At 39.0% G+C, this 23,949-nt stretch overlaps 2 protein-coding genes across 7 annotated transcripts in view; one reads left to right on the top strand and one right to left on the bottom strand.

Moving 5' to 3' along the window:
• The window catches only part of pla2g7 (phospholipase A2, group VII (platelet-activating factor acetylhydrolase, plasma)), a 75,609-nt gene extending 63,813 nt beyond the window's left edge, over positions 1-11,796 (top strand). For all 4 annotated transcript variants that reach the window (XM_043677147.1, XM_043677136.1, XM_043677118.1 and 1 more), the window contains exons 9-11: positions 3,533-3,703; positions 6,738-6,886; positions 7,773-11,796. In XM_043677147.1, coding sequence (XP_043533082.1) covers positions 3,533-3,703; positions 6,738-6,886; positions 7,773-7,876 — 424 coding nt within the window. In that variant the 3' untranslated portion in view covers positions 7,877-11,796. The remainder of the gene's footprint in view (positions 1-3,532; positions 3,704-6,737; positions 6,887-7,772) is intronic.
• A 7,445-nt stretch (positions 11,797-19,241) lies between these two features.
• The window catches only part of tdrd6 (tudor domain containing 6), a 34,220-nt gene continuing 29,512 nt past the window's right edge, over positions 19,242-23,949 (bottom strand). Inside the window, exon 3 of one of the 3 annotated variants that reach the window (XM_043677073.1) lies at positions 19,242-20,547. In XM_043677073.1, the coding sequence (XP_043533008.1) occupies positions 20,186-20,547 (362 nt within the window). In that variant the 3' untranslated portion in view covers positions 19,242-20,185. Of the gene's footprint in view, positions 20,548-21,281; positions 21,443-22,840; positions 22,909-23,949 lie in introns of those variants that run through there. The other 2 variants (XM_043677079.1, XM_043677089.1) reach the window with 2 other exon arrangements.

The raw sequence follows: 23,949 nt of genomic DNA, 5'->3' as shown, positions 1-23,949 counted from the left end.
AACTGCTGTGCTCTTCCAGCACCACTAATCCAGCCTTTTTATAAGCCTAATAAAGAGACATCTGGTGGCAAAAGTTTGGAAATTCAGGATAATTCAGTAAATGAATTAAACACTATAGAATTTGTGGAAGCAGGCCCATTGAGTCCACACCGACCCCCTGAAGAGCATCCCACCCAAACCCACCTAATCCTGTAACCCTGTATTCCCCATGGCCAATCCACCTAACCTGCATATCTTTGGACTGTGGGAAGAAACCCATACAGACATGGGGAGAATGTGCAAACTCCACAAAGACTGTCTCAAGGATGGAGTCGAACCCACGTTCCTGGCGCTGTGAGGCAGCAGTGCTAGCCACTGTGTCGATGCAACTTTTCAAGCTGAGATATCTGGTTTGATTTGTTATTGTAACATGTACCTACAATGAAAAGTTTTGTGTTTTTTTTTGTGCAGTACAGGCAGATCATAACATTAAAACTGCATAAGGGTCATAGAACAGAGCAAGGGATATAATGTATCAGCTGCAGAGAAGGTGCATAAAAAATGAGATTAACATTAAATTTAAAATTAGAGGGGTTCATTCAGAAATCTGGCAACAGCAGGGCAGAGTCGCAACAGCAAATGCTTAATTAACAGAGCTACTATAACACCACTCGATGCATAACTGGTAAAATATTTAAATATCTCTTTCTGAAATGCACAAGAACCAGTGCACTTTTAAACACAATCTTGTCTTCTAGTATGTTTTATACTGCTAACTAGATAATAAAGCTGTTAAATGATAGTTATGTTTTAAAATCCAGAATAATGCTCATTTCCAGGAACTCTTTGCATTGCTGTCTCATTTTTCAATCTCTGGCAACTGACTCAACATGGAAATGTTTTTCAAACCCACTGACTCCCACAGCTATCTGGACTACACCTCCCACTCCCCTCTCCTGTAAAAATGTGATCCCTTACTCCCAATGCCTCTGCCGTATCTGCTCCCAGCAGGAGCAATTCCACTCCATGACATCCCAGGTGGCCTCCTATTTCAGGGACCACAATTTCCCCTCCCATGTGGTTAGCAATGCCCTCCAGCATATCTCCACTTCCCACACCTCCGTCCTTGAACCCCACCCCTCCAACCGCAACAAGGGTAGAATTCCTTCCACTCCACTAATCTCCGGATACAGTGCATTATCCTTCACTATTTCTGCCACATATGATCAGACCCCACCAGCAGAGATATATTTCCCACCCCACCCCTATCTGTATTCTGCAGAGACTATCCCCTCTGTGACTCCCTCATTAGATCCACATTCCCCCACGAACCCACCCTCCACTCCCGGCACCTCCTCTTGCCGCCTCCAGAGGTATAAAATCTGTGTCCTCACCTCTGTCAAAGGCCCCAAAGGATCCTTCCACATCCAGCAGAGATTTTCCTGCACATCCAGACACCTCATCCATTACTCTCTGTGGCCTCCTCTACACTGGGGAGACAGGACGCCAACTTGCGGAATATTTCAGGGAACATCTCTGGGGGACACGCACCAAATAACCCCACTGCCCTGTGGCTGACCACTTCAATTCCCCTTCCAACTCCACCAAGGACATAGAATTCCTGGGCCAACTCCGCTGCCAAATCCAAGCCGCCCAAAAACTGGAGGAAGAACACCTCATCTTCTGACTTGGGACCCCTTAACAGCATCAACATTGATTTCACCAGTTTTCTCATCTCCCCTCAACCCACCTCATCACAGATCCAATTCCTGATGAAGGGCTTGTACCTGGAAATCTTGATTCTCCTGCTCCTCGGATGCTGCCTGACCTGCTGTGCTTTTCTAGCACCACACCTTCGACTCAGATCTCTAGTATCTGCAGTCCTCACTTTCTCGATACAGGAAAGTATCACTCTAGCAACCGACTTGAGCTAGCTGGTCAGAGCCCATTATTGTGCATGTATAAATAAAGGGTGACTTGGTGATGGGATGCCACCCTCTATGGAGTTACTTCAATGACCGTGATAATTTTCAACCAGTTTAAACTTCCCTGTTCCTGACTTGTCTACTTCCTTTTTCCTGTAGTATTTCATGCTATTAACTGCTTACCTTCCTGTACAATTGTACATCATGATTATCGCAAGGAGAGTGCTTGAGGCAAGAGTAATGTCAGAATGTTCAGTGAATCTTAAGAGCCAGTGCCTGGTCTCCTGTTTGTCATCCTTCTGAATTATTTAGACAGCAATATAGACTGTAATTTGGTCATATTCCTGAGCACAGAAATAGAATTATGAAAATTAGATGCAACGGCACAGAGGCTAAACTAGTTTTGCAGTTAAGCAGGGCATAAATTAAATACTATTGAATATAATTTGTCACATTAGTTAAATCAATGCCTCACATAAATATATACAGGAACATGGAAATTGGGAACAGGAGGTGGACTACTTGGCCTGCCCAGCCTGGATCACCTTTCAATACGGTCACAGCTGATCTGGTTGTGTCTGAGCTCCACTTTCTTGTCTGCTTCTCATTCCCTTCATCTTCTATTTCTCATCAGAAATATAACTCTGCCTTGAAGAAAGTCACTCTAACAACTCTCCTGGGAAATCTCCCCCACTCTTGTGCCCACCCACTCCTTGTTGTTAAAACAATGTCCCCTAGTTTTCCCCACAAGAGGAAACATCCTTCCAGTATTCACTTATAGTCCCTTACGATCTTACACATATCAGGAAGGTGACTTCTTATTCTTGTAAATTCCAATACGTATTGGCCTAATCTGTTCAACCATCCTTCATAAGATGAATCCTCTTATCCTATGAATACATTGAGTAAGCCCTCTTTGAACTGTTTCTGAAGCAATTGTATCTTTTTTGAAATAAGACCAAACTGCACCCAGTGCTCCAGATGTGATTTCACCAAGGCTCTGTTCAGATGCTGTAAACTTTCTGTATGTTTACATCTCATTTTCTCTCAAAAAAACAATGACTGTAGTGATTGGAACAAGGTTGGCCTGGTGAATCTGAGTATGAGTACCCTGATTGAGGCTGTTAAACTGGGCCAATTAGGGAGTCCTGTATCACTCTAGCAACCGACTTGAGCTAGCTGGTCAGAGCCCATTATTGTGCATGTATAAATAAAGGGTGACTTGGTGATGGGATGCCACCCTCTATGGAGTTATTTCAATGACCAACTACGATTTAATTAATTTGAATAAACTGGAACTTAGGAAGGTGTGTAAAATGATCTGTCACTTTCAATGTCCAGTTTGTGGGTAAACTATATTTTGAAGAAAAATTAACATATTAGGATTTATAGATCTTTAAAATACAAATAATGTAGGCACATTATGGTAAAATAATAGTGTGTTGATTGGACAACTTGAAGCTGGGTCACTCTGATTTTTTTTTTTGTTTAAAAATCAATCCAGAAATTTGTTTTTGAGGGGCAGTATTCTGGTTTAAATGTAATTTGGCTAAAACTGATGGCATGAGCTGCTGAATATGTTTTCGATAAATGTGGGATAATTAACAACTCTACACTACTTTACATAGATGTGGAGTGGCATTAGATGCTTGGATGTTCCCACTGGAGGATGAGGTATATACCAAGGTACAGAAGCCAATACTGTTCATCAACTCCGAAAAATTCCAGTGGGTTATTAATATCCTGAAAATGAAAAAACTTGATTCAAATGAAATACAGCGAAAAATGATTACAATCATGTGAGTAAATGTGTTGGTACTTGTTCACCATATCCATTCAATTCTGTGGCCATTCTAGGAGCTGGAGGTGAGGCACTTGCCAAGGGTTAGCCCTGTGCTAGGGTGTAAGTCATTATTTTATGGGGACTATGGTATTGAAGGTAAACATGGACATAAATGATCTCTTGACACGATATTCAGAGGAAAGCAGGGGAATCGTTCCAGTGTCCTAACCAAAACATAGCTGTTAGCCAACACTTCAATAATAGGTGAACATTTCTAATGAGCATTGCACTTCTGTTTGTGTCCCAGTTAACCACCTCAAAAGCCGTTAATGGTTGCAGTACTAAACCAAAGGAGAGGGCCAAAGGCTTGATGAAAGATATGGTTGGTCTTAACAGGTTGGTTTGGGCAGAGAATTGATAGCTGGGGCTAAGGTGGGCATAAGACAGAGCTGCTAATGATGGGACAGGCACAAATCTAGAAAAGAATTAGAAGTTTGCAGGGATAGAGACAGGTGGTCATTGTATGAGATCAGAGAGAGAGATGAGAATTAGGCTGTTTGAAGGATTTTAATTACATTTTAAATCTGAGAAAATGAACTGACTTTCATCGGTTAGGATAAGTATGATGTGCATACAAGCACTCTGTTGGTATATTACCACAGTTTCCTTTAATTCGGCTATTTGTTAAGAAATCTCACAGACAAATACTGAAGCAATAACTTTAACTTTATTGCATACAGTATCCAAATAAGACCCCTCAAGTAAGCAAGTTAAGCTTCATAAACCCAACCTACCTGTCATCCGATTAATGGTGGAATTTAGCTACGATTCCAACCAGCAGTGTCGATCTCTAAATGTCTCCAGGGTTCGATCCTTGTGCAGCATTGTTCTTTGAAGTTCTGATGCTGAAGAGACTTGGAGGTGAATTTTTATACCATTTTCTGTCCTTCAGGTTTATGGTGTGACATTATTCGTAATCCTTTAGATTTTTTTCATCCAGAATATTGACTACTCCTCCTGGAGCTGTCAAGTCTACAGCTTGCCACCTTCTCAGAAGTAGCTTCCCTGTTCCTTGTTATATTTGGTACTCAGTGTCTGTTTGAAGCACAGCCTGTCCTTTCATTAACTCCTTAAGGTCTTCAGGAGGGCACTCCCTTGTCCTTGTGGCATAAGGCAGCCCATTATCAATCAGATGTTAAAACAGTTTTGTTTATATAGCTTGAACTCCTCCTTTTCCCAGACATGGCTGATTGCTTTCGATCCCTGTATAACAGTTTGTCCTTGTCCCTTAACAGTTCATTCCAGACAGAGGTATTAATGCTGCTTTCAATCTATGAACAGATATTAAAAGTTCTGAAGTTTACACTATCATAGTGCAGACATGATTTAGTTGCATGAGTTAGCTATTCAGTCCTTCAAGCCTGATCCCCTATTTGCTTTGATCACATTGACCGGTTTGTGTGCACCAAATTCCACCTATCTCCATTAACCTTAGCTGCTTGTTAAGATTAGATTTTTTTTTAAGATTACCCACAGTGTGGAAACAGGCCCTTCAGCCCAACAAGTCCACACCGACCCTCCAAAGAGTAACCCACCCAGACCCATTTCCCTCTGACTAATTGACCTAACACTATGGGGCAATTTAGCATGGCCAATTCACCTAACCTGCACATCATTAGATTGTGGGAGGAAACCGGAGGAAACCCACACAGACACGGGGAGAATGTGCAAACTCCACACACAGTCACCCGAGGCTGGAATCGAACCTGGGACCCTGGTGCTGTGAGGCAGCAGTGCTAACCACTGAGCCACCGAAGGGACTCCATCTTCCTCCACCTTTTAAAAATAGTTGATAACCCCAACCCCTTCTTAGGCAAAAAGTTCCAAAAGGGCTCAACTCTGCGAGAAAGAAAATCACCTCATCTAGTCCTGGACTCTTCCACTAAATGTTCTTTCTAAATCCACCTTGGCAAGACCAATCAGGATCTCCTAAACTTTAATCAAATCACTCTTGTTGTTTTCTAATGGAAAATAAGCCCAACCTGTCCAATCTTCTCAACAGTCATTCATTTGAAATATTAATTTCCTCCAAACCAGGAGACTGAAACTAACACCGTATTTGAGATGTGCTCTCACCAATGCCTTGAAGCATAAATCCTTCCTTTATATGTTCATCTTCACTCATAATAAAGAATAACTTACCATTCATTACCTGCTGTAATCACTTGCTATACCTGCTTTCAATTTTTTGGGACTTGAGCACTAGAATACTTAGATCTCTCTGCACCTCGGAATTCTCCAGTCATTCACCATTTAAATAATACTGTTTTTTTAAATTCCTCTTCCCAAAGAGAGCAACTTCACGTTTTCCTGCAATATACTGCATCTGCAAGGCTTTTGACCACTCGTATAACCTATATCTTTTTTCAATCTTGCTTACGTCTTCACAACATATTTTTCTAGCTTTTTTTGTCATCAACAAATTTTGAAACCCAAACTTTTGGCACCTCATCTAAGTCATTGATAAAAAGTGTAAAAAGTTGAGGGTTATGTACAGACCTCAACAGGACCCTGGTCAGCACATCTTGGCAAATTGAAAATGTTCCTTTTAGATATATTCCGTTTTCTGCCATCCAATTTTCTATCCAGGCTAGTATGTTAACCCTCTCGTGAACTCCTAAAATACTCAAAACCTTTTATGTGTAACTTTGACAAATGTATTCTGGAAATCCAGGAACAGTACATAAACAGGTTCCCCTTTATCTAAAGAGCATTATAACTTCAAAAAATTTCAATAAATTGGTTCAACGCAATTTCTCTTCCACAAAAACAAGCTGACTATATCCAGTGCTAGACTGCATTAGTTCAACAAAGCAGCTTACCATCTTTTTCTCCAGCGTATTTAGGAATGGACAGTTGGTGGTGGCATTGCCTGTGACACACTCATCCCTAGAATGAATAGAGAAAAATGTGGCTATTTCTTAAAAGTACCTAGTTTTGTATTTGGATTGCAGACGGAATTTAATTTTTCTTTCTTTGTTTCTTTATAGGGGAACAGTACATCAGAGCTTCCCTGATTTCACATTTTTGACCGGCACTTTCCTTGGAAAGATATTTCGATTAAAAGGAACAATAGACCCCCAAATAGCTATTGATATTAGCAACAAAGCTTCTTTAGCATTCATGCAAAGACACTTGGGTGAGTAAATAAACTGATCTGCTTACATATTTCAATAATAAACACTTGTCTAATTTCGAGAATCGGAACAATTATAGTAGTAATTTTTTAATACTGAGGCAACACAATACTAAAGGTGAGACTGATGCAATCCTAGAAGACTATAGAAATATGCCTCTTTCTTTGAGTTTCAGATGTGTAGTCATCCTGAGTCAGTCTGAATCATTTTTTGATGAAATTGTGATTTCAATATTAATCAAATACTTCCCATTGGAACTAATGTTTTGAAGAAAATTGCAAAATGTTTAATGACAATGTACATTTTTAAAACAGTAGTCAGTTCTGCTATAATACATTAGTTTGATTCTCATGCACTCGTATTACAAGAAAATCGTGTAATAGCAGCACCATTTAAACTATTAGGACCAGAATCACATTATAACCAATACATAGGAACCTCGATTATCCGAATAGTACGGGAGGGAGTATTTTGTTCGGATAATCGAATGTTCGGATAATTGAGTGCCAGATAAGACAGTTTAACCAAGATTGCAATCTGGTTCAGATAATCTGAAATTCAGATAATCGAGGTTCCTCTGTACATGCCTTAAAACTACTTGCTTTAGAAACACATTTGTGTTAATGAAATGCACGTTATAACAGAACGACCTGTACCATAAAGTTCTGTCCTATTTAATGTATAGTGTGTATAATAAAGGTTGTATATCAGAAATTAGGTGAAATAGCTCAGGAAAGAACAGTTTCCCATTCTGAAGTTAATACTGATGTCCAGATGTGAATGTATCATTCTATATATGGATCTAACATTTCCCGTGTGACAGGAAGAAAATTTCCTTCTTATTCCATTCTTTCAGGATTTAATTGAATATCAAAATTCACTTTGCAGGTCTTGAGAAGGACTTTGATCAATGGGATCCCCTAATTGATGGGCAAGGAGAACACGTTATACCAGGCACAAATATTCAATTGCCTTCTGAGCCCAAGCAATGACTCATGAGTTCTGAATCCAAGCTATGAATGTTGAGTGTACTGTGGTAAAATAAAAATAACTATCAGTGTGAATGGATTTATCTGCACTGAACACTCGCATTGTGCAAAACATTTGCCTTATGAGATCTTTAAAATTAGAGTTTAAGGAATGTGTCCTCAGCCATAAAATACAATTTACCTCCAGAATTATTTCTGTAATTTTGTGTGTAAATCCATGCATCTTTTGCATGAATAATATAACATTCATGTACAGGTCTAATATTCTTCCAGGGCTCTAAAACAGTGGGGCTCCAAGTTGGAGTAACTCTTATTGATTGTCTCAATTTTAAAATTGAATTGTATTATACTGAGTTTTTAAGGGTTTCAATTATTGCATTCAGTATTTTGAAATTACATTGAACTATTTGCAGGTATGATGCACATTAATTTAATCTGTATGTTTTCCTAAAACTACTGTTGTGATGAAGCTAAACGTTCACCTGTGATTAGAACTCATTAAGAAAAAAAATTCTTAAAACCAGAATTAGTGTATAACATAAGTTTTTGGAAACATAAATGATTATTTTATTCAGATTTTCCTTGGCTCGCTTGTATGCTAAAATTCATTTACAATGATTGTTTACATCTTTTGTGTCCTTTTTGCTGCTCTTAAAATTTTTGATCAAGGTCAGCTCCTTCCAAACACATCAGTGGCACTTTGTATTTGCTATTGACTGTCAAATACCAACCAATTTTCTCTTCATAACAAAAAAAACCCCAAAAGAACTAAGGATGCTGGAAATCCAAAATGGCTGGCAAATTTCAGCATGTCTGCCAGTATCTGTGGAAAGAAAGCAGAGTTAACATTTGGGTCCCGTTCTGAAGGGTGACTGGATATGAAACATTAGCACCATCTCCGGGAAATAGCAATGTTTCCTGTCCAGTGACCTTTCAGAACTGGACCCAAAATATAAAGTCTACTTTCTCTCCACAGACGCTGCTGAGTTTTCCTAGCTATTTATTTTTATAACCTTTTCTTCATTCTGTTGTAAAACGCGTCTGTGACAACCTATACAGTATCGAAACATGTGGCGCTGGAAAAAGTGCACTAAGGTCAGGTAGTGTCCAAAGAGCAGGAGAGTCGACGTTTCGGGCATAAGTTCTTCAGGAATGTGTACGTTCCTATACAGTGGCAACATTGTCTCTGATGTGCAAAATGATATGGAATATTTATAATCTATGAGTTGAATAGAAACACAATTTTTTTTTCAGGGAATTTCTAACTGCATACACAACAATCTAATTCCAGATGCCAGTCTTTCACCCACAGAATGAAGATATTACTTTGGCTGCAGATAATGTACTCAGAATAACGTGCATAATTTGCACATTTGTTTTAAAATGCCAGTGTATGGAAGGGAGGAAACCTGGGTTTCAATTCCTGAAGAGATCAAATAGCTTCTTTGGCCTAATAATACAAAGATTCTACTTTCACTGCCACTTATAACCAATCACCCATGAAGTGTCAATCCATTGATTGGAACAGAATGAAAATCAGATATGAGAATGGTAGCTTAATGCACACCACCAGCTTAACAGCCCAGGTAGCATAAAGTATTAATGAGTTCATTCTGGAGTTAATGATTTAATGACTTCAATTTGGTAGCAGTCTCCTTTTTCACTTTTTGTATTGGTCCCCAAAATATTCTTCAGTCACCACCTATCTAGTAATTTCCTGTTTACTAATGATGTAATTATACTGTGTGCTGCCCTGCTGGTAAATAGAAGCCAACCCTTACAAAAGTATGAAGATGAACAGATCTTTCTAAGCATATTTACTACCATTTAGCTAGCAGTGTTTATAATGATAATGGTTAATCAAATTGTTGACCTTGATCTATAATCTTAACTAAGTTATAGGGAGTATTTGAAATACCTGACAATAAAAGTTAACTTTAAGCCTTAATCTTAAACTTCTTCAATTCATGTCAATCTGTACACTACACCACTTGTCTAGGAATTTTCCTAGATCCTCTGCTCAAGGAAAAGATGGGATTTTCATAGGAATTTTCCTGAAATCTACTACAATCTCAGTCAAAGGAACTCCAGGGAAAATAGTGCCCTCTTTACATTCTCAAAGATGGTACTGAGGCAATGGACATTATCTCTTTAAGATATAATTTGAACAGGTGAGGCAGAAAATTGATTATCAAGGAATGAGACCATCTGATCAATTAATTTGACAGCTCTCCTTTCTGCTACTCTGTCATCAAGCTTCCTCTCTAAGACTCTTCTTACATATGCCTGGATTTCTGGGGTTTTTTTCTCTTCCCTATTGCCCTTTCTGAGCTCACCTTTATATATAAAATCTACTGTCTCTTTCTCTCTCTTCCCAAGAGACCTCTGACCACCCAACTTTCTTAGCTGTCCAGTTACGTGATACTCTCTCAAGTAATGTTCCTCTCTCATTCATAACTGCTATTAACCTTTTTCCCTCAAATTTACCATCCCATTTCCAACCTCTCATTTCCTTAATTGTTGTTTTCACATCCTCTATCTGTCCCATTTTCTATTGACTTGCATGTTAAATCTCTCCAGTCAGGATTTTTCTCCCTGAGCACAGTACCAAGCATCTCTAAGACTCATAGAAACAGACCCATCGGTCCAACTCATCCATGCAAATGAATCTAGGCCCATTAAAGCATCTCAGGTTTACTGTGAAAGAGACAAAATCCATTATTGTTCTGTCCAGTAGCTTTTCACACAGTTGGTTGTACAGTCATTTAACACCTCTTCACTGAATAAACTGCATTCAACTGATTTTCTTATTTAGCTGCAACCAAAGAATTTTCCTAAAATTGATTTGCCATTCCTGCAGTAATTTCCAGTCTACTATGGTGATCAATTTGCCTCTTTGATATCACCCTCTTCAGAAAGTTTCCGAATGTACGCTAAAGAAAGAGCTCTACCTTGCCACCATCTCTAGTCCATTGCACTTATAAATTGGCAGACTCCAGTACTGGATTTTCAAATGTTTTCATCAAGTACTGATTTACCATTGTCTTTGGTCCATTCTACAAACTCTGAACCCTCGCAGCTGTCAGAAATGGAACCAGCCTTGGTGTCACATTTTACACGGGGATGAGCTTTTAACACGGAAACATTGCTTGGCTCGCTTGACCTTGGCACATCTTCAGCTGAAACCCTAATCAGTGCCTTTGTTACCTCCAAATATTCTGTTGTACTGTTCACCAGCCTTTCACAATCTACCGTGTGAAAACTTATAATCCAAAACTCTGCTCTAACTTGTAGTCAGTACCTTTAACCCATCACATTATGCTCGCTATTGTACACTAGCTCATAGTTAAGCGGCACTGACTTTAAAATTCTTGACCTTGTTTAGTCTTTGCCTGGTCTTGCCTGTATTTCTAATCTACAAACCCACATCACATATCTGTTCTCCAATATTCCTGATCTCCTAAGTACCCAATTTTAATTACTGTGCTATTGATGCCTGTGTTTCAAACTGGAATTGCCTCTTCTAAACTTCTACACTTCCCCCTTCTTTGACTAACCTTTTGTTTATCTGTCCTAGTATCCACCTTACGAGAGTTAGAGCTCATAAACAAAAATGACACTGTGAATTACCTTGGAATTTTTGATATCTGAAAGATGTTGTGCAAGCTGTAAATTCCTCTTAGGCCAAGAATATTAGTTATAAAATTATTGTTTTGACACGAATTTGAGTTTCAATGTACTAGTCTAGGTTCTTCAATTAGTGTTTCATTAATATTATCTTTGACAAAATTAGGATATATTTAAAATCTTTAACATTTGTCAGTGAAATGTGGTCTTGGTATGTCCCAAGCACAAAATGCTACATCATAATGCTACAAAGTGCTACGTTTTTCTCTTGTTCAATTAAACTTCTATTTTTTCAAGGTTTTGTGTTTTCTTTGTCATGAATTGCAAATTTAAATAATTTTACAAAGTACAGTTAACAAGGATGAATGTGACCAAAAGCAAAAGGGGCTGAAAACTGTGTGACAAGGACACATAGTGAAAAGTGGCAGAGCCATCATAGTGTGAGCAACTGGAAAGGTTTAGCGCACTTATGATCTGTAGTGAAATACAAATGCTTGTAGGCCACATCAGTATTCCCTTCATTTACGTATTTATGGGAGTGAAGGATATGCTATGGAGAGGAAACACAAAGACAGCACATGGATAGCCAGTGTATGGCTCAAAAAAGCAGAGAAATCTACCTGGTTGTCTGCCTCACTGAAGAATGGCACTGTGTTTAAAATGGAAACCACAGCATGAAGCATCTTCATGCAATGATCCTGTGTGTCATTTACCTGGAAATGTGCTGTTGGCTGCATTTTGCAAAGAATGACTGAACATTGATCTACAAAAGACATGACAGTCCTCTAATGATTCAAATAACTGGATGAAAATGGAAATAAAAGATGACAATCAACGCTCTGAGTGTTGAGTTTCAGACTTTGGACTGTGCCAATTCAACACAGATGAAGAGTGGAAAGGTTGAAAGGCAGGGTGGCAATAGTAGGAGCCTGAGTGCTGTTTTCCCTTACATAGCAGATTCTTGCACCCTGGAGCTGCTCCCATTGGGTGACATTCCTGCAATCTGTTGGTGGGTAGATCAACTGTTACAAGAACCTGCATGTCTCTTTCAGCACTGATTGTTACAGCAGTTTGTATCTGCACAGCAACAAGATATGCAGGTATTAAAATGAGCACTGATTGTATGACCAAGATTCAAACTTACTGCAGTACTCAGCAATTGAGCAGCTTCTGTCTGGAAGCTGAGGCGTTGGCCACTGAGGCTGCTTCCAAGCTACATTCACAAGTACTTTATGGAGTTGCCCACCATTTTCACACTGTAAATACATGATTGGAAGGTCAACACAGAATCCTGTGCCACACTGGAGCTGGACACATCCCACACTCCTTGACTGCAACAGGTTCTGCGGAAGGTTCAATGCAACAAGCACCTCAGTGATGAAGGGGTTATGCCCAAAATGTCGATTCTCCTGCTCGGATGCTGCCTGACCTGCTTTTCCAGCACCACTTTCATTTCTGATCTCCAGCATCTGCAGTCCTCACTTTCTCATCTCAATTTTCATCCCTATTACACTGTCATGTACCCATGAGAGTCCTCTTTTTAGAATAACACATTTGTGGCCTCAACCCCTTGGAGCTGGCATGCACACCATACTTTCCATGTTACACATTCAGTGAGAGCCGACAGAATAGTACAGCAACAGGACGCCGTTCACACCGACTGCATCTGAAAAGGGCCAGTTTCAAGGCCAGTTATAACATGCTTTAATGAACTGTGATCTAATACCATTAATTTAAAGTCTGCTGTGGTGGTATATTGTAATATTACTGGACGTATAATCTAGATGACTGATCACAGAAGGATGGTGGAGGCATTTGTATGGGAATGAAGGTTCCAGTTAATTGAAACAGTCTGATTAGGGCAAATCCCTGGAGATAGGAGCATGACTCCATGTTGCAAGTGTATTTAGGACGCACCTAGTGTTCATTATGACTTATCACAATGTTATTATACAATAATCTGCCGTGCAGCCTGCCTAAACAACTAAACTGTCAATCAGGAATTAGCAATATACTAATGAAGAGCTTATGCTCGAAACATCGACGCTCCTGCTCCTTGGATGCTGCCTGACCGGCTGTGCTTTTGCAGCACCACACTTTTTAACAGTATAACTTGTAACACCTTAGTAATAGTTGCAGCGTTTTGGAAAAAATAAATGATCTCTTCTGAAAATAAAAGGGTGGTCCTCTTTACTCTTCAGACTTAGTAATATTCAGATACTTTAGATCAGCAGCGACCTTGGTGTCTGACAAGTGCCTACTGTGAGGCCAATAAACCAATATCCTGCAACATGTGAACAACCCCAATGTGGATCAGCCAGTGCTCAGGGTGAAGTAAAATGAAGCTGATTGTCCAGATGGCATGACTCGCACCAGGAATCTTTCTTCATGGCTCAAGAATCAGCCAGAATCAATGTGTGGAGTCATATTCTAATGGATCTTCAAGTATTAGGGTCACCTGTACGGTGTTAGTAATCCATTTGAGTCAGGAGCAAATTTAGCTGTAGCTATTAAATGCAGCCACAAAACTTGCATCCTGCATCTGCATTTGACTGCCATTTGGTGAGGGCAGACTGGTCAAATGAAACATTTCTCAGGGGGCTGCAGATTTCATTACAGATCATTGCCGACATGCAGAGCATCAGAACAATACGTGAGATGGGCAGTCGTTGGGTGGACTGAACTGTAGGTTGTCTGCTGCCACCAATGGAATAGTGTTCTGTAATAATCTTAATAAGTCACAACAATAATTTCCTATTAGATAAAACATGATGCTAGCTAACCTTTTAAGCACCTTCGTGTTTTCTAATCTGATTATTGGAGGGTCAACTTTTGAATTTTAAACTAATTTATTCTTAAATTGTTCTTTTTTTTTCCCTTAAACAAAGGAGCACTGACCAATCTCCAGTCCTCTGGAAGCTTACCTGCGGCTAAAGAGAATGCAAAAGTATCTGTTAAATCCCCAGCTACTTCCTCCTTTGCCTCCCACACTATCCTGGGATAGGTCCCATCTGGCCCTGGGGACTTGTATATATTTCAAAAAAACCCAACACTCATTATGTTGAACCGCCTAACAGTATTCACACACTTTTTCCTAACGTCAACATCCCTTTGGTGAATATGGACATAAAGTTCTCATTAAGGATTTCCCTGCCATCCCACCCCCTATTTCCTCCACATACAACCTCCCTTCTTTTCCTTGAGAGGGTCTGCACTTTCTCTAGCTATCCTCTTGCTCCTAAAATAGGTACAAAATGCCTTGGGATTCTCCTCAACCTCACTGGACAAGGACATTTCATAGCCACTTTTAGCCCTTCTGACTCAGTTTTAACTCCTTCCAACTTTCTCTATGTTCTTCAATGACTTTCATTTTTAAATTTCTATTGACGTTAGATATGCCTCCTTTTTTGACTAAGCTGATGATTTCCCTTGTAATCCAAGTTTACCAAATCCTGTCATTCCTCTCCTTCATTTTCATGGGAACATACTTGTCCGGCACTCTAATAGACTGATCTTTAAAGGACTCCAACATGTCAGATGTGGATTTACCCTCAAACAGCAGCTCTCAATCCACATTTCCAATTCTTGCCTCATTCATTTATAATTGACCTCTTAATTTAACACCCTCATCAGAGGAAAAAGTGAGGACTGCAGATGCTGGAGATCAGAGCTGAAGAAGGGCTCATGCCTGAAACGTCGATTCTCCTGCTCCTTGGATGCTGCCTGACCTGCTGCGCTTTTCCAGCAACACATTTTCAACCCTCATCAGAGGTCTACTTCTTTGTAGCAAGTGTGGTATGTGTACAGGAAAATCAAGTATTTTTGTACACGTGTTTTTGAATTTGAACAAGTGGCATGTAAGGTTTGGGGGTCTGAAGGAATTTAATTATTTACTTCAAGTATTTTTGTAGAAGTGGAGATTTCTTTAAAACAGTGAGAGCATTTCCTAGAGAGTTATGGGTTTATTTTTACATTGTTGGCTTGTAAAATTGTGCATTAGGCTCCAATTTAGAAGGTCAGAATTGATTTATTTTTCTTTGGATTATGGGAAGTACCCATAAGACAAAAATATATATTTTTTAAGTTTGTTTGGACAAATTATTAGTATTCTTCAGTGAAGCTGGATGTGTAAAGCAGTTCACCTGCAAAAGGGAGATTATTTACATTTACTTAGAAAAAGGAATCTTAACTGTGGAAGGCATTTAGCAGAAGTTCTAGACCAGAAGTGTTTGATTAAAATTCTATATGGGGTTATTGGAATCTGAGAAAGTTTATGCTTAGTCACATGATGAATGAAGGAAGAGGCTGTCAAATTTTCATGAACAGAAACTGAAGCCACACATAGGTCAAACCATATGTGGAGTTGAGAAATTAATTCTGAAGATTGTAATGGGATGATGGTATTAATGCAATTGCATTTTTAAAATTTTTCAATAGCTGTAAAATGTGTTATCTAATTTAGTTTATTTTATTTCCTCTTCCTTTCTTTTGTGGAAGCTGTTTTATTGTTAAAACCAAATTTGCAACATTGCCTTTTTGTGTTTCAGTGGAAGACCACCTTACTAAAACTAAAAACAAAATTATCTGTTAAGCCAGATATATCAGTCTGACTCTGACTTGTCCATTAATAACACCAAATGGGATCATAACACAGTTCAAGAATCAACTTGGAAGCAATGCTTGGAAACTTGGAAGCAATGCGTGGGCAGCACGGTGGCACAGTGGTTAGCACTGCTGCCTCACAGCGCCAGAGACCCTCCATTAATAACACCAAATGGGATCATAACACAGTTCAAGAATCAACTTGGAAGCAATGCTTGGAAACATCTTAAAGGACCTGCAAACATCAGCATAGTTGGTAGCATTTCCTGAAACACTGTTGATACAAGAGCAGACTTTGACATCACTACTGAATACCGTCACAGTATTAGAATCCTATATCTGCACTTTGTTGCCATTTAGAAAAGGGTGTGGTATGATGCATGAATTTGTCAAATGAAGGAGCGTTTTCAGGAGGCTCAGGCTTTTACAGCAAGTCGTTGCTAATATCAGTAGCACTAGGACATCTGACCAAGCTGTCTGTTAAGATTGGCTAAGCTATACATTGATTTCTAAGGCTTGAGAAACCAAAAGGAATAGAGATGAGGACTGCAACAGCTGCTCCCTTGGTCTTGGGATTCTGGCTTAGGCATTGAGGGACTGTAAGGAGGTTCGTATTGAGACCAGCCTAATAATGCAAGTAGACGTGGACAAAAACAGCCAAAAAAAAACAAGCAATAGCAGTGTTTTTTGGCAAAACTAGAGATAGTGGCCTACAAAATTCAAAGATTTATAGGAAGGCAGGATATGTGAATGTAACCCTACAACCCCACACTGTATAATAACATTCTCCATCCCACCTCTCCCAATAGCCTGCTTCTCACTCATGTCAGACAAGAATGCAGAGCTGTAAGGAAATAAGTCAAAACAGTGACTGGAACTTTAGTGACATTGGTAGGATGGGCATCAAACAATGATTTATGATTACTTGGAAAATAATAGTTGGATTAGAGATAGCAAGGCTTTGAGAGGAGCAGGTTATGTCTCACAAACCTTGCTGAATTCTTTGAGGTGGTGAGAAAATACATTGAGATGAAGATAGAACAGTGCATGTGTTGTACATAGATTTAGCAAAGCGCTTGGTAAGGTTCCCCATGGTACGCTCATTCAAAAAGTGAGGCAGCATAGGATACAGGGAAATTTAGCTGTCTGGATTACAGAATTGGCTGGCCCATACAAGACAGAGGATGGTAGTAGATAGAAAGTATTCAGCCTCGAGCTTGGTGACCAGTGGTATTCCGCAGGGATCAGTTCTGGGATTTCTGCTCTTTGTGATTTTTATAAATGACTTTGACGAGGATATGGAAGAATGGGCTGATAAGTTCGCCAATGACACAAAGGTTGGTGTACTTGTGGATAGTGTGGAGGGCTGTTGTAGGTTGCAATGGGACGTTGACAGGATGTAGAACTGAACTGGTAAGTGGCAGATGGAGTTCAACCTGGAAAAGTGTCAAGTGATTCACTATGGAAGGTTGAATTTGAATGCAAAATAGTGTTAAAAGGCAGGATACTTGTGGAGGAACAGAGGGACCTTGCGGTCCATATGCACGGATCCCTGAAAGTTGCCAGCCACACTAATAGGGTTGTCAAGAAGGCATATGGGGTGTTTGCTTTCATTAGCAGAGTTTGAGTTTAAGAGCCACAATGTTATGCTGCAGCTCTTTAGAGCTGTGTTTAGACCACACTTGGAATATTGTATTCAGCTCTGGTTGCCTCATTATAGGATGGATGTGGAAGCTTTACGAGGATACTGCCTGGACTGGAGGGCATGTCTTATGAAGGAAGGTTGAGGAAGCTGTGGCTTTTCTCATTGGAGCGAAGGAGGATGAGAGGTGACTTGATAGAGGTGTACAAGTTGATGAGAGGCATAGATAGGGTGGATAGCCAGAGACTTTCCCATGGCAGACATGTCTATCATGAGGGGGCATAATTTCAAGGTGATTTGGAGCAAAGTTTAGGAGAGATGTCAGTGCCAGCAGGAATAGTAAAATATTAGGGACAGTTAAGCGACTCTTGGCGTAGGATAAAAGGCCAGCACAACAGAGAGCCAAAGGACCTGTACTGTGCTATGTTCTAACCAAACTCTGACCTTGGATTGTTGATAATTAAATTCAAGTGACTTTAAAATACTGTGTAACTTATCAAATAAATAAAGAATTTTACAAGAGATCATCTTACAGGAGTGCTAAACTCCATCAAGCTTGGATTTGGCTGAGGATACTTTTTAATATGGTCAGCCTAGTTTCTTGGTGTATTCACTACACTCCCTCAGTTTTAAGCACACAATATTAATGGAGTTAATTAACTGAACTTGATAAACTTTAGCTAATGGACACAATTAATAAGACTAATTTTTAATTCCAGAATTAAGTGAATCAAATTCTCCAAGTTTGTTATGATTCATGTTGTCACAGCATTAGCCTGGGCCATTCGCTTGGTAAATTCAAAAGGTAACTCATAAGGTAGCTTACACAAGTCAATACGTGCTTAATTGTAATTTATCACTTCACCTTACACCCTGATGTCTTACTACGCAACGAGTGCCCCTACTGTTAAACTAGAGGTAAAAGATAGCTTTGTTTAATGAAACTTGTGTTACTACTGTCATGACTACCTACAAATAGTGCATCTGAAGGAGAAAGACATGAGGGTGGAAGGGCAACTGGGCAATTAATGCACTTCAAAGTCATTGAACGACTGTTTTAGTATAGTGCAATAATCACCTTTCATTCTGGATACTTCTTACCAAAAGACCATTAAACACCAAGGAAATCAACATTATTGCTGTTGACTAGGACATTGTACTCTTAAAAGAAAATTTGCTCCCTCCAGCAAATTTCTTTTTAGCCAACCAAATGCTCAAAACCAGTGATGCTACATAATAGACTAAACAAACATTTTAACCACAAAACTGAAGAATCATTTGGATTTGTCAATAACTTTTATACACATCACAATCATGTTTTCTCATTACGTGCTTAATTCATAATCAGGTCTGGCATTCCAAATCATGTAATTGGGAAAATGGAGAATAATAATCTGATGACTTTTCCATAAACTGTTGTGCAAGAAAATGGATGGACAACATAAAGCAACTTCTAAACATCAACATGTTAAAATTTCAAGCTGCAAAAAAAATGTCTGCGTAAACAAGCTTTTATTTGTCATTTCAGCTGAACACATTTTCAACAGTTTGCAGTGTACATTAAAAGTATTTTGATGACTACTATTGGAAAAATCCTGTTTGTTTCTGGTAGTAATAGTTGACTTGTATTATAATCCATAATTCAGAGTTTGTGAAAGGACGTTTTCTAGAACCAGGGGTGATTATACTTTTGGCTGTGACGTACATATAGAAATAATTTTAAGACATTGACAGACTTGCATACTGATCAGATTTCAGCAAGATTCTTTACAATTTTTGCTTAATAGATTTATCATATTTTACAACTTCAAGTATCTATGCTCACCATTACAGATGAAATATGGTAAATTTCAACTGACTGGTACCAGCAGTAATCTTTAAATTCAAAATCTATCCAACAGGCCATACACCTGTGAATAACATAACCTCTACCACACCATTCCCTCCCTCCCTCTCCAACCCCCACCAACAGCATCACTCAGAAATTTAGACAACTTCATGGCAAGTAAGAGAAAACCTTGGGTTTTGCTGTGAATTGTATGCAAGCTTCAACCCCAAATTTAAAACAATGACTGAAGTACTGTAACATCCCAAAACAAAGATCACCTATTACTCTTTTAGGTACCTGATCAATCATAAACATAGTATAGAGTGGTTTCAGTTTTAAGGACTGGAGATTGATTCCAGAGTCTACAGTATTCTTCTCCAAAGAATCTTTAAAATCAGTTGGGCAGGTGGGGGCTAAATGAAAAGCTAATTTCACTATTTGTAGCCATGGTGTTTTTTAATAAGGAATAATCAGATAGTTCTTTACAAATCTTCTCTAAAGATCTCTGATGTCATTATTTAAGACAAGTCACAGATTCTCCTTTAGATGTGCCCTGTACGATGAAGCAGCTATCAGTTTCTACATTTTTGTTTGACAAATTTCCACGTCCACTTCATTTTTCTGATGCTGCAAGTGCAGCAATAGGCATCAATTGGTGTTTTTGGTTTTGATCAATGAAGTGTTTGAGCGATGCAATTTCTGATTCGGTAGAAAGTAGCACAGTATCAGTGACCTTGATACTGGCATCAATCAATTGTTCTTTATCTGATTCAACACTATCAGCAGTTGTTGCCACATGTGAACATCGCATTTGATCATCATCTTTTTCACAGTGAACCTCAAAACCAACCATTTCCTTTTGGGAGACATCAGTACAGGGATTTGAATAGCTTGACCCAGTGCTCTGGTTTTCTTTCTCACTTTGAGCATCCACACAAATATCATGATCAGCTTGAAGTATCAATGATGATGATTCTAATAAAGAAACAAAAATGAACAAGGAAAAGTCAAAACTTTGCTTTTGAACTCAGGAAGCTTTGGGACAGCATTAACAACATGGTGGCAATCTTCAAGCTATGACCGCAATAAGGGTCACAAGTGGATAACAGTTATGTTGCAAAAGGACACTGGTCAAAAACCAGTTTTAACTGTTCATCCTTCTGGCCCCAAATATCTTCAACTGGATAAACCAAAAACCTGCTGGTCAAAATAAAATATACTTGTTACAAATTTAGCAACCAGCCACATGTATATTACCCTGCAATTACCAATAATAGAATGATGAAGAATGCTTTAAAATAGCCTAGTTACAGCCGCTCGGTCGGTTGTGGAAAGAAATGTCCTAATTATTAACAGACCTAATTTCCATACAGCAATCAACTCAAAAATCTTGACACATTTGCTTTATGTATTCATTTGAAGCCCAATTGAAATCATCTAAATATTTGTGGTCTACCATACTGCATCACATCAAGGTCGCGGAGATGATTTACACCCTGCGTTTATCAGAAAAATTGTGCCGACTGAGAAAGGGACATTTGAGATATCAGGCAAGAGTTTTTTGAAAGATAAACTAAGAAAACAGAAAGAACCGGAGACCCAAATATTGAATACATTATGCAACAGTAGTCAAAGCTTGCAATTGAAGCAGATATAACAGATTAAAATCAAATTTCAAAATAGAACTTTAGCTTTGATTAACAGACCTGGAAATTATGAGACCAGATGAAGGACAGCATGAACATAAACGCTTCTTGATTGCTGCTACACACTCAAAATGCAAGACTAAGGTGGAAGGAAATTAAAGCTACTGTCTGAGGTCCAGCTAGTCTCAATCCAAGAGTAGAGGTCAAAATAGGGCAGGAGAGCACTTAAAAAAAACAAAAAATTGTACGTATTGGGATTAATTTATTTTACATATTTGCTATTTCATACAAGCATAAAAGGACAGCCATCTAGTAGGGAAATATTTTTCAATACAGGTACTTCTTTTTTAAACCATCTTTGCCCAGGCAAAAATAAGATGGCTCAAATAGCCATGTGGCATACAAGGTCATTCATGTTTCATGCCTTAATGTATTGACCTACCTAAGAGAATGTTGGAGCATCTAAAGTTAGTATGGCTGTGTGTAACGGCTCCTAAATTGATTCATTCATTATAAGTTAGATCAATTTTAAAACAAGTAGCTTTGATGATTCATCAAACTGCAGTTAGGTTGTTGCAATAATCAATAAATGTCTTTGTTAATCACTGTGTAGTGTGTCTAGACTGAAGATAAAGAAACAAAGCATCAACTCTTGCATGGACAATCTAGCGTTTGAAAGCCAAGACAAGCACAGAAATTGACCCTTCAGTGCACTCGCCTATGCCAACTACATATCCTAACGTAATCTGGTTCCCTTTGCCAGCAGCTGGCCCATAACCCTCTAAACCCTTCTCATTCATATACTCATCCAGTCTCCTCCACTTGCAACTCATTCCATGCATGTACCACCCACTGCGTCTTAGGTCTCTTTTACATCTTTCTCCTCTCACCCTAAACCTATGTCCTCTAGTTCTGGACTGCCCCACCCCAGGGAAAAGACTTTTGTCTATTTATCCTATCATGTCCCTCATGATTTTATAAACCTCTATAAAGGTCACCCATCAGCCTCCTACGCTCCAGAGAAAACAGCCCCAGCCTATTCAACCTCTCCCTATAGCTAAAATCCTCGAACCCTAGCAATATCCTTGTAAATCTTTTCTGAACCCTTTCAGGTTTTACAACATCCTTCTGAAGGAGACCAGAATGGCACGCAATATTCCAAAAGTGGCCTAACCAATGTCCTGTACAGTGGCAACATGACCTCCCCAACCACTTTACTCAATGGTCTGACCAATAAAAGAAAGCATACCAAATGCCTTCTTCACTATCCTATCTAGCCGCAACTCTATTTTCAAGGAACTATGAACCTGCATTCCAAGGTTTCTTTGTTCAGCAACACCCCCAGAACCTTACCACTAAGTGTACAAGTCCTGCTCTGATTTGATTTTCCAAAATGCAGCACATCACATTTATCGAAATTAAACTCCATTTGCCACTCCTCACCCCATTGGCCCATCTGATCATAGAGATATTTTCATTTAGCTTGACTGTATGTACCAGATAGGCGTTAGGAAACCAGTTTAAATTGAAACTCCATTCTGACCCAAATTGAATAGCATGAATTGAAATGATCAAAGTCTTGACAGGAAATAACAATCTTAACTCTTCCAGTATACCCACCTGATATGAATCACTATATTGCTTTATTTCCTTTCAAATCTCGACTCACCAAGAGCTTGTTCAAGTGTGCCTTTGGAAAAATTGAAGAAATACATGTGCAAAAGACACAAATATCTGGTCCAAACCACAACAGTGCTACTGATTTTATTTCATTAGAGTAACCACAAAAAGCAAACAAACAATTCATCCATAAAGGTTTTCTTCGAATGCACCTTTACATCTTCAATAGTTATTTCAAACAGAGAAGTTCCTCCAACAATAAAAAAATCCAGTTATCACCAAGTTCACTTTATTTATAGCACTTTTACCACAGTCACACCAAAATTGCAACTCATTTTTTTATTCAATGCCCACCCTTATAATCCCACAACCTTCAACATTCCCTAAATGAGTCAAAAATCTTACAAAGCAAAAACAGTAGAAAGTTCGGAATCAAATACCATTCCCTTTGTAAAAGGGACTTTGATTAGAATCTAACTAACTAGTAACTGGTGGTCAAAGAACTGCAACCCCTTAGCAATAATCCATTAGACAGACACCAGGAATGAAACATCAGCACAAGGATCAGATACAACCGACTTCCATTTCCTTCCCACCAAATGAAATTCATTCTCCTAACAGTTAAACTAAGGAGAAGACAAACCATTACTCACCTTTTGCTAAACTGACAGATTTTAAAACGTTTTCTTGAAACAATAGTAAAATACAAGGATATTTACCAGATAGGACTTTAGCATCCTAGTTTTATACAAAATCAAAGACATCACTATGAATTCCAGGCTACCACTGATACAGATGATATCAGTCACTAATCAGTCCAGATATCTGCCTTTATGCGGTCAACTCCCAATTAGACCATAAGACATAGGAGCGGAAGTAAGGCCATTCGGCCCATTGAGTCCACTCCGCCATTCAATCATGGCTGATGAGCATTTCAACTCCACTTACCCGCATTCTCCCCGTAGTCCTTAATTCCTTGTGACATCAAGAATTTATCAATTTCTGCCTTGAAGACATTTAGCGTCCCAACCTCCACTGCACTCTGTGGCAATGAATTCCACAGGCCCACCACTCTCTGGCTGAAGAAATGTCTCTGTATTTCTGTTCTGAA

This window comes from Chiloscyllium plagiosum, chromosome 3 (assembly GCF_004010195.1).
Source record: "Chiloscyllium plagiosum isolate BGI_BamShark_2017 chromosome 3, ASM401019v2, whole genome shotgun sequence".
In the NCBI taxonomy this organism is placed as follows: Eukaryota; Metazoa; Chordata; class Chondrichthyes; order Orectolobiformes; family Hemiscylliidae; genus Chiloscyllium; species Chiloscyllium plagiosum.
The sequence above is the reverse complement of the archived record's forward strand: the minus strand, read 5'-3'. Positions and strand labels throughout refer to the sequence as shown.